Here is an 11,618-nt window from a genome sequence, read left to right as displayed (position 1 = left end):
CTCATCCCCTTCCTGTACACAGCACTGGCGTTAGCCTTCCAGTCCAGTCTGTTGTTCTGCCTCACACCAAGGAATTTGTATTCCGCAATGTCCATCTCAATGTCCTCCTCCAGTACCCTCAAAGGTTGTGGAGCTGTCCTCTTCCTCCTGAAGTCCACCACCATCTCCTTGGTCTTGGTCACATTCAGAATCACGTGGTTCTCACTGGCCCACTTCACAAAGTCAGCTACCACTGTCCTGTACTCCCCCTCCTGTCCATCCCTCATACACCCCACCACCGCAGAGTCATCAGAGAACTTCTGCAAGTGGCATGACACAGAGTCATATTTAAAGTCTGAGGTGTATATGGTGAACAGGAAGGGGGACAGCACAGTGGTGAGAGGAGTGGTGAGGATTTTTGATGACGACATCAAATTAAGGAAGTGCCGATCCGCTTCGCAGAGCCCAGGAAAACAATACAACACTATTTTCTCAGCAGTGTCTAACTGTTTGTTCTGAAACTTTAGGGTTTCATAAACGAGGTAATGTCGCAGATACACACACAAACACAGCGTTAATTGGAGCTTCCGGTCTATGTGGGCTTTAAAATTGTAACAGTATTGTATTATTGAATTAATTACTTTATATTATTGTCATACATTGTCATACAGGAAAGTGATTTGTTTCCTGTCACTGGATTTTGGTTTATCTCCTCCACTGCCAGTCTCATAGTCTGAGCCCACCGGAAAGCCCTGGGATTAAGTCTGTGGCTGATACAGGTGAATGTACTTCTACAATATTCCATCACTGACCTCCTCCGTCTTCGCTCATGTCCTCACCAGCCGCCGCTAGCAACATTGCACCTTCACCCATCGTCCACCTGCCTCCTCAGAGATACGTTCACCAGGGATCTCACTGCTGCTTTCACGATGACAACACCACCCACAACTCCATAAAGTCATTGTGGTCCACTTCTCGACATCCTCTGTGAAACACTAGCCGCCGGCACACTGATCACAGTGTGTTAGCCCGGCTAGTTTGTCCGGCTAACACAGCTGTCAAACACAACACCACCATCAACAACTCATCCCAAACATCTCCGAAACTTCATCTTCCCTGGTCCCCTCTGGGTCCCTCCCCCACCCATTCTCCTCCTTTACACTACCCTCTGCTACTGTAATTTATGATCTCATTAAAAAATCAAAATGTTCTTCTTGCCAGTTGGACCCCCTCCCTACCACTCTAATCAAAACCACCCTTCTGTCACTGGTCCCCCTCATAATACAAATAATACATTCTTTCCTCACCACTGGTATTGTCCCCTCTTCACTAAAAACAGCTGCTGTCACTCCTATTCTGAAAAAACCTGGTGCTGACCCCAATGACCTCAATAACCTAAATCCCATTTCGAATCTCCCGTTCATCTTAAAAATCCTAGAAAAAATAGTCACTACTCAGCTCCACACCCATCTTTCTCATAATAACCTCTATGAACAGTTGCAATCTGGTTTCTGCCCCCTCCACAGCACAGAAACAGCACTGGTTAAAATCACCAACGACCTCCTCCTTGCAGCTGACTCCGGACTTTCATCAATACTCATCCTACATGATCTCTGCTGCCTTTGACACCATCTCACACCCTATCCTCCTAGACAGACTTCACTCCATTGGCATTTCACACATACCCCTCACTGTCCCTTGTTATTATTATTATTATTATTATTATTGTTATTAACCAATAGGTTACATAAATTTTAACCTTCAGCATAAGAATATTCAATTTTTTACATACAGTTTATGATTAATTTCATCAGGAGGAAAAGTACCAAGTGCTAATGGGGGTGTTTTCAGAACACCCGTGTTACACAGGTAACAGCGTGTCTTCAGAGAACACCCCCCTTGTTTTCACTATTTTGGATTAGCCCAACCCACACAGGGTAAGTGACTCGTCCTGCAGGTCAACCCAGAGCCCGGGGACCGGCCCTGCAGACATACTTAGCTCTGTGTGTGGAGCTTCAGGACACATTTACAACACAGAAAGCTCTTGGCATGGCTGGTTTTTGGGTATTATTAACAAACGGAGGCTGTTGAAAGTCGACAGGTAGTCCTGGTTTAGGAAATAATGTTGTTTAAGCAGCTCACCTCACCTAATAGCAGGAGCACACACACACTGTTGTTGTCATCATGTGGGCTCTACATGCATCCAACACGCAGAGCCCACGTGATCACAACGGGCACTGCTGGATAGAATATAGATAGATATATCGGAGATTTTAGAGGCAGTCCGATATAATCCGATACAATTTTTTTGGCTGATATCGGACCGATATCCGATATCAATATCGGATCGGGATATCCCTAGTGCAAATTCCAAATAATATCACTTTAATCAAATTTTTGGGCTGTTAAACTGTTAAGATGAGTTGATGAGTTGTCTTTATCTTTTTGTCACTGCTCACACTTGCATTCATACAGTACTCCTTTTTTTCACTAACAAGTTGTGGTGGGGTGTGGTTCATCCTATGGTGTGACACTATATAATTTGGTGTGACATTAAAAATTATAATTTTCTCAACGCAACAGTGCAAGTGTCACAGGAATGTTGTTAGATTTATGACAGCGTTTGTCAGAATTAATCTAAAATATGTTGAAAGACTGAGGACAGATGTCTTACTGTGCACGATGATTAAAAAAAATGCAAAATGTAATAGATCTGAATAAGATTATGATAAAGTGAATTACTTAACAAAGTTATACCCCATTTTAATTTTCTATACATTAACTTTCATGTCATGCCTTATGACAATTTTAGGGACAAGTAAAACAAATTAGTTAATAAATCGAGATTCAAGTAAACCACATATGTTTTAAAAAAAATAACAGTCAGTACAACTAAGTAATATTTTGAAAAAATTTTTGGGCTCAAATGTCATCCACCCAAATGTGAGGCAAAGCCCGACAAAGCGAGTCTCAGTTTGAAATACAGCAAACATTCCCATGAAACTGTTTGAATCTGATGTGAATTTGTGGTGCGATGTAGACACCGTCAATATTGTGTCACACAAGATATCTCTGTAACATAAACGATGTAATCTTTCAATATCTTCTTATCATGTTTCTGATCAGTGATTTGTACATCTTTTGTTTGTCTTGTTAGTGGAACCTCAATATATGTAATAGATTTTGTTTAGTGTCATTTTTATAATCCTGAATAACAACACTTTTGAAGGAAGCAACCTGACCCAAAGAAAAATATTCTTAGCCAGCTGACAAAATAATTTAAGTGATACTAGAGCTTTGTCTAATATTAAACCATCACCTCAATGCATTGTGCAAGTCCAAGCTAATGGCTAAGCTAAATAATAATCACATCTCACACCACCACAGTTTAATGATGTATCAGTTTTGTAAGATTGTCACTACAGAGTCATATCTATAAAGATATATCAATTTCAAATCAACATTGACTATCAAACATGTTTTTTAAATGTTTAGTTATCCAAGTCTTGTTACTGATGCAATAACTTTGGGTTAATGTGTGTTTCATCATTTCTTTTCTTTCCCCATCAGGTGCTGTTTTGTATTCTTTTCAGGCTTCAGTAAAATAATGTAACTCTTTGGAGCAAACAGGCAGAACAATAAACCGAAGCTGGAGGCCAAGATGGCAAATGACTCAACTGCATCTGCATAATTTCCAGGGGAGCTGATATAAGCAGGGATGAATGCTAGCCACACAGCACTGAAGATCAGCATGCTGAATGTGATGAACTTGGCCTCGTTAAAGTTTCCCGGCAAATTTCGAGCCAGAAAAGCCAATACAAAGCACAGACAGGCCTGTAGACCAATATATCCAAGAACACACCAGAAGGCCAGGCTAGAGCCCACACTACACTCCACTATAATCTTTGAATGTTCATATTGTGCATTTCTGGATGGAAACGGGGGAGCATCAATGAGCCAGGCAGCACAGATAACCACCTGAACCAGAGTACAACTAAAGATAATGGTCCTCTGCTGCTTAGGCCCCAGCCACTTCATGATGTTGTGCCCTGGCCTGGTGGCAGTGAATGCAGCCAGTACCACCAGGGTCTTCCCCAGGATGCAGGAAATACACAGTGAAAATATGATGCTAAAGGCAGTGTGGCGCAGCATGCAGGACCAATATGTTGGCTTTCCAATGAAAAGCAGAGAACAAAGAAAACACAGAGTTAGTGCAAACAGTATGAAGAAACTGAGCTCAGAGTTATTCACACGGACAATGGCTGTGTGTCTGTGACAGAAGAAGACTCCACAGACAGCCAGAGTGAAGCAGGCGCCCACCACAGACATCACTGTCAGGGCTATTCCCAATGAATCGAAGGTCAAGTACTCCACTTTCTTGGCAATGCAGGCTGTTCTGTCGTTGTTTGACCAGAAGTCCTCAGGACAAATTGTACAATCTACTGAGTCTAAAGGGAAGAAAGTATGAACAATTTTCAGGTTTGCTTTACTTCTGTACTATACATACTTGTACGAATGGATTTGCTTTGACTTTTTATTGTTCAGCTCAAACTCACTTGTCTGATTGCTAATTTTGCCGCTGTCACATGGTACACAGTCAAAGCAGCAGATAGGCTCCCCACGACGGACAGCCTTCCGGGAGCCTGGAAGACAAGTGGCACTGCACACAGACACTGGCACCTAGAGTGGAAAGACCATGTGCTGATATCAATGACAGATGGAAAATTCCTCAAAACCATGTGTTAATATTTATTTGTTACTTCTAGTTTCTCAAGTATGTTTAACACAGTGTTTTGAGTTTTATGTTGATTAGATATATTTTGTCTGCAGATGTCAGTCTAGTTTACAGGTATGCCATCAAACAAGCTATACACTGAGGACTGGGTTCCTGCCCAAAAGCTATTCCATAACCTGTAGTTCAGTTAAATATATATAGCTGTAGATCTATGAGAAGCATTTAATGTCATGAAGAATGATTCATTCATTGTCTACTGCTATATCCTGCACATGAGGGTCGTGAGGAGCCAAAGCCAATCCTTGCTGAAAACAACAGGTGGGGTCAGACCCAGGACAGGTCACCAGACCAGCATACAGAGACAAACCATCATTCACTCTTCCATTCCATAAAGAAAGATCCATGAGGAAAACAACAGTGGATAGTAGGTCACCAGTCACATCATAGCTGGGCTTTGAATCTCTGTTGTGTATGAAAACAAATGACCCTGTTTCAGATCCAATCTGTTCTGTCCACCTGACTTACCTCCATCTCAACCTACAGAACTTCAACAGTTGGCATCTGATGAAGGTAAAAACACAGTGTGAGCAGCTTGCCTCACTCTGATGTCCTGCCCACATTATCCTGTCCTTCTGGATCAACAGCTCCTCTCCAATAGTCTTGGTTCCATCAAACAAACCCACGTTGACAAATTCGATGTTTCCTTCTGTTCCTCTCTGCCAGTTGATGATATCATAATAGGGTACAGAGTTGCCCTTGGCATCAAAGGCCACCTCCTCACCAGCAATGTGAAAGTTCACTTCCTGGAGATAGTGTTGCAGCTTGAAATTTAGGAAATGCACACAATGAAAAACTGAATTGTACTAAACACGTTTTTCAGTCTTCAGAGTTTTGAGGTTTAAGGCCCCTGAAAATCCAAAGCCAAAATTTGTACAGCAGTAGAAACAGTAACGGTAAAGTGAACACATCACATGGAAATTAAAACATGTTGACCCACATTGCTAAGTCAATCAATGTCAATATTGATCAGAAATAATTCTAATGATATTTTTGCCAAGTCCAGTGCTCTGTTTACATTTTTTTTTTAGAACACAGAAATAGGGCTGTCATATGTACAGTATGTTACATGACTTTGGTAAATGGGTAATGAAGATCATGGTCTGAATCCCAAGGGTTGGGCTTTGACCCACAGTGTGTAATGGTAAATAAATAGTGGATTATACATTACCTGCCAAGGTTGTATGTTGTTCCTCTGAGCACATGAGTTGTTCTGGAAAGGCCCCCTCCCTGGCTGACAGAGAAGGAGGTTGTGCAGGGAATGAGCAATGGCATATACAGCCTTATAGACATTATATGAGAATCTAGGGCTGGATGTATTCATGTAGGCTGAGTGCTGTTCCAGCAGAGACTCCTGCCCTGAGCACGGCGGCATCTGGGTGACAGAGGATGGAAAAGGATTGCAGCCATACAGAGACTCCCACAGCTCACGAACCAGCACATTGTCAGGATATCTCTTAGGGTTTACTGTCTGCAGGAAGTCACCCAGTCTGGAGATATGACCTATTCTGATGCTAAACCCAATGGTTCCTCCCAAGTAAGGGTAATACTCTCTCCCTGAAAAGACTGATGCTTTGACCCAGGCATTAATCGCCACCCACTGGATTCCAGTGATGTTCTGAGTCATGTAGTCTCTCAAGAAAGGTGCCATCTCCCCCTCATCTGCAAATACCAACACCACTTTTGCAGTAGAGCTATGCATCACCTTTAAAGAGGGTCAGATAATGTAGATAACAGGGTTGTACAAGGAGACAAAAACAAAACTGAGTGACATAAAGAAAAAACCAGATGTACACAGTGAAAAACAACAGTTTCTATAGACCTTAGTATTATTTGATATTTCAACCCTCAACAGCAAAATTATTTCTGCAACTCCATATTAATCTGCCCCTAGTCCTTTTATTTCTTTTATGTTTAATTTATTTGGTATACTTTTTCCTTGTGTATTTTTGTTTAGGTCTTTTTCAATGTCTTGTATGTGTGTAAAAAAATGTCACCAGTTGGTGTCAGACAAATAAATTCTATTGTATTAATTTTGAAGAAAGTACTTGTTTAACAAAGTCAGGTTTTGTTTACTTCATCATTTCCTGTAGTACGTCGGTACTAACATTCTCTATTGACTTCACACATTGAGATTTTCTTCTCTGCCCCAATAGTTCCACCTGTGACATTATTCATCTGACTCTTGTTATGAGTGCTTCATTTTCTGGACATTGTCTTGTGTCATTGTCTGATGCTTTTGTCGTTTTTGATTGAAAGCACAAGTACTGACCTATTGTGGACTTAGTTAAATGATGTTCTTGGGAAAGTTTTTTTTTCATATATATATATATGGTTACAGAGTTACAATTCATGTCATGACTCTCTTCTCCTTTCTGGATCTAATATGGGCCTGATGAGGCCCATATTACAGTCTCGAGTTCTGCGAGTGCCTCTGCGATCCTCTCAGTGAGGGGGCAGTGAGCCGGTTTGCCGATGCAAAGTGGGCGGGCTGGGGTGTAGTGTGGGAGAATTTTGGTAAGTTGACCACAGTAGAATGACCACAGTAGGTCCACAAATAGGAGCTTTAATGGCTCTATGTCTTAATATGTGTTAATATGTGTTAATATTTATTAGCAGTAAAAAGTTTATTTACCAGAAAATCATTTACACTATAAAACAACTTCAGTTAATTTTTTATAGCATCAAATCACCACTCTACCCAGTCCCGAGAGGCTGTTATTATTTTATCCTGTGGTAAGAACCCATTAAAGGAGGGTTGCAGAGACATCGTGGTCACAATTTAAACTCCACCCATGGCAGGTTGTACTCAATTCCCTTGTAAGTCGCTTTGGATAAAAATGTCTGCGAAATGACATGTAATGTAATGTAATGTAATCAGTGGTAGAGTGTACTGTCTTTCAACTGAAAGGTTGAGGGGGTTGATTCCTGGCTCCATGAGTCTACATGCTGATCTTTCTTTGGGCAAGACACTGAACCTCACATTACTGTGCCAGCAGTGTGTGAATGAGTATGAAAGATGTGTTATAAAAAAAAAAAAGTGCTCCACATAGATGCAATATGTAGATGTTTGAATTCATGTGAATGGTTGAATGACAAAAAATGTTGTGCAAAGCGGCCTTGAGTGGTCATCAACACTAGAAAAGCTCTATATAAGTACAGACCACTTAACATTTAAAGATAGAACTCATAGTGTTTTCATACCTTCATGATCCTTAGTCCCGCCTGGCGAGTGTAGAGCAGAGGAATAATTTCTTGGTACGCTACACATACTTTGGTGTCCTGTAATTCTCTCAGTAGACCTTTTGCAGCAAAGTGTCCATAATTATGGTCTCCTCGCAGAAGCCCCACCCAAGTCCAGTTAAAGTGCACCAGCAGCTGTGCAAAGGCTTTCACCTGGGCCCAACAGAAAAAGACAATCAACTCACTCAGTTTCATTTCACAGACGTTAAAAAACTTTCATAAATGAAAAGCAATATCTTCATAAATTATTTGGTGTTGTGCCCTGTTATAACATGTATGTATTCTGTAAAGTTTGGCACAACAAAGAAATATATGATAAGGATTATAACAATAAATTATTATCAACCGTGATTATTATAATGACCAAACCTGAAAAGAACACAACATAATATAAGAAAGAGGAAAATCTATATATTCAAATCAATTTCTTAGTGTTTAGTGAAGATTTGCCTCTTTTTTATTAATAGTTTTAATTTGACAGTTTAAAGCTTTAAAGGCAGTTGTAATACTTATTTCTGCTGACAGAGTAGTAAATGTGTTGAGCTTTGACTCAAAACAATAATTGACCACATGTTTTACATTTTACCTGGTAGTCATCACTAGGAACTACTCTGAAGAAGGTTGGATATTTCTGTCTGTCTGACAAACATGCACATGTAGAAGCATAACTGATCTGTGTAAAAACAGAGTGCAGTGTTACGGATAAAAGAAGAACATTTTTGTGATGATTGACATAAATACAAGTCACTGTTACCATGGGGATCCTGAATGTTTGCAGGATTCTTGACAAAACAATAGACTGAGAAGATCCAAAAGCCCCAATCACAGCGAGGAGTGATGAGGCATTTGTACACATAGAAGAGTTTTCCTCACTCACTCCGTTCAGCATGGATAAAACAGCTCTCTGTGCTGTCAGTGGATATCCACATGAATCAAAGATTTTGTAGCCCAGAGTGTGATTCTGCAACAGCACTGGATTCTGGTTTATCTCCTCCACTGCCAGTCTCATAGTCTGAGCCCACCGGAAAGCCTTGGGATCAATTCTGTGGCTGATACAGATGAATGTTGTCTGTTCATTTAAAAACTCTAATGACTTTAAACACATTCAGTCCATTTTATATTAAGAGTGCAAAATTAGACACAATTCACAGGAAAAAGTAAATCAAATGCTCCCACTATCATCTATGAAACTCACCCATTGCAATTTATTGGTGGTGGTCTGTAGGTGCCGTTAAGGTCTGGTATTTTCAGATTAAAATGAATGGGGAAAATCCCACCGATGACATAGTCACCCTGGACCACAAAGCCGGGCTGGAAGCTGTTTAGAAGAGTGCACTTTGAGGCTGCTGGTGCAGCTGCAGTGCTGATGCTGTAAAGTAAGCTATCAGTTAAAGTGAGGACACTGACAGCAAAGTAAAGCAAACAAAATAAAGCAAGTGAAGTCATAATCTTTCACTGGGCTGAGAAGAGAATGAGACAGAGCAAAAGATAAAGCACTTTATAAAGGTTACAGTATCACATTCTCAGTCTTGCATCTTATTGATGACAGAGTGGCTTTGGATTGGACAGTCATCCACAATCAGGACTTAAAGTGGGTTAATGCAAACTGTGGGGAAAAAGCTGAGGACCTAAACAAATACAAATACACAAACATATACAGTCTCATATGATAATGTACCTGTTATTATTTTTTTTTTGATGTAAAGAGGCAACATACATTTGTGTCTCTTTGGATTTCTGTTTGGTCACTGACATAAAGATGAAAGTAAAGACTTAACTACTGTACTTTTCCTTTAGAGCTGATTTTGTCATGACCCCAGGAACTTTTCTCCTCGTCTTAAATGACATCCAATATTGCATGTTTTTTCCATTTCATATTAAGGTGTTTGGGTCTCTGTTTAGTATTTCTGACAAATTTTGTAAATACTAGATGTTGTGCTAATATGAGTCCATGGTGCTCCGCACTAACTGAAGTGTCACCACAGTGGCAAAAGGTTTCTTTTACAGTACATGCATGAAACTTGGCAGGGTGATCAGACCAAGAACTAGACAAAGACCAAGTGACCTACTGAGTTGACCTCCTTCTCAAGACTTGTACATAACATCTGTTTGATCTTTAAACATTAAAAATGAAAAGTTAGGAAAAGTTCCAAGCTACCTTACAGGGTTCGGCTGTGGCACAGCAGTGAATTTTCATGATCACGATGAAAGGCAAAACTCGTATTTCCTATGTGATATTATATTAAGATCTACTAAAAAAAACCTCTTGGTGTCATGACCTAAACTCAAGAGGTAGTTGGTCATTTTTTTCTCGTAATATATTGGTTCCTGGTATATTCAGTCATTACAGATGAAAAGTTTATTTTTTTGTGCAATTGTGTGGGCTTAGTGCAGTGAATGACATTCCACCATGACAGTGGAATTTGCTGTAACATGGCTGCACATGGTTGAATCTGCACCAAACCTTTGTGTTTGAACTGCACATGCATGCTGTCTATGCTAAAATTCCAATGCGACTGTGTAAATCTAATCCGAATTTGTGGTGAGCTGTATACACCGTCAATATTGTGTGACATAAGATTTATGAATTATAAATTATGTAATCTTCCAAAATCCTGTTATATCTTGTTCGATTTTGTTTAGTGTCATTCTTATAATCCTGAATAACAACATTTTTGAAGGACCTGCAACCTGACCCAAAGAAAAATATTCTTAGCCAGCTGACAAAATCATTTAAGCGATACTAGAGCTTTGTCTAATATTAAACCATCACCACAATGCATTGTGCAATTCCAAGCTCATGGCTAGGCTAAATATTTATTCACATCTGACACCACCACAATTTAATGATGTATCAGTTTTGCACACTTGTCACTGCAGAGTCATATCTGTAAAGAAATATCTATGTCAAAATAACATTGATTAGCAAACTTTTTTTTTTAATGGTTTGTTATCCATATGTCTGCAAGTCCACTTGCGACTAATTTAATAACTTTGGGTTAATTTGTGTTTCATCGTTTCATATTATTTTCAGGCTTCAGTAAAATAATTAAATTCATTTCAATTCAATTCAATTCAATTCAATTCAATTCAATTCAATTCAATTCAATTCAATATTATTTGTATAATGCCAAATCATAACATGATTTCTCCTACAGTACTCAAGGCACTGTAGGAGAGCAGAGAACCCCAACAGTTCACACAATGTGCAAACACTAGGCATCAGAGGAGAGAAAAAAGCTCCCTCTTAACAGGAAGAAATCTCTGACAGAACCAGGCTCAGAGATGTGCAGTCATCTGCCTCGACCATTTGGGGTGAAAGGAAAATGGGGGAGGTGAAGTGGACAGAAAGGAGGGAGAGAAAGGACAAGAGGGAGATGAAGTAGAAACAGAAGCGAGAGAGAGACCAGGAGCAGATACACAACAAATGTATCAGGTTACAATTAATTACAGTTAATGATATCGACTTTTTAATTATAGCACAATAATAATGGTGATTATATGTATGATATGGATAGCCTCGAAAACTGGATCTGGATCCTGCAACCTGCAAGATGAGAATACAGAGAGAGAGAGAGGGAAGGAAGGAAAGACACAAACTAGG

General features: G+C 39.9%; 1 protein-coding gene across 1 annotated transcript in view; it reads right to left on the bottom strand.

Moving 5' to 3' along the window:
- Positions 1 to 3,352: 3,352 nt before the first annotated feature.
- Positions 3,353 to 11,618, bottom strand: part of LOC122769601 (extracellular calcium-sensing receptor-like) — a 58,412-nt gene continuing 50,146 nt past the window's right edge. Inside the window, exons 5-11 of the mRNA XM_044026263.1 lie at positions 9,210 to 9,325; positions 8,769 to 9,057; positions 8,601 to 8,687; positions 7,976 to 8,167; positions 5,943 to 6,476; positions 5,316 to 5,535; positions 3,353 to 4,421 (exon numbers count right to left, since the gene is read on the bottom strand). Coding sequence (XP_043882198.1) covers positions 3,526 to 4,421; positions 5,316 to 5,535; positions 5,943 to 6,476; positions 7,976 to 8,167; positions 8,601 to 8,687; positions 8,769 to 9,057; positions 9,210 to 9,325 — 2,334 coding nt within the window. The 3' untranslated portion in view covers positions 3,353 to 3,525. The remainder of the gene's footprint in view (positions 4,422 to 5,315; positions 5,536 to 5,942; positions 6,477 to 7,975; positions 8,168 to 8,600; positions 8,688 to 8,768; positions 9,058 to 9,209; positions 9,326 to 11,618) is intronic.

The sequence above is a fragment of the Solea senegalensis genome, linkage group LG1, assembly GCF_019176455.1.
Source record: "Solea senegalensis isolate Sse05_10M linkage group LG1, IFAPA_SoseM_1, whole genome shotgun sequence".
Lineage (NCBI taxonomy): Eukaryota > Metazoa > Chordata > Actinopteri > Pleuronectiformes > Soleidae > Solea > Solea senegalensis.
The sequence above is the reverse complement of the archived record's forward strand: the minus strand, read 5'-3'. Positions and strand labels throughout refer to the sequence as shown.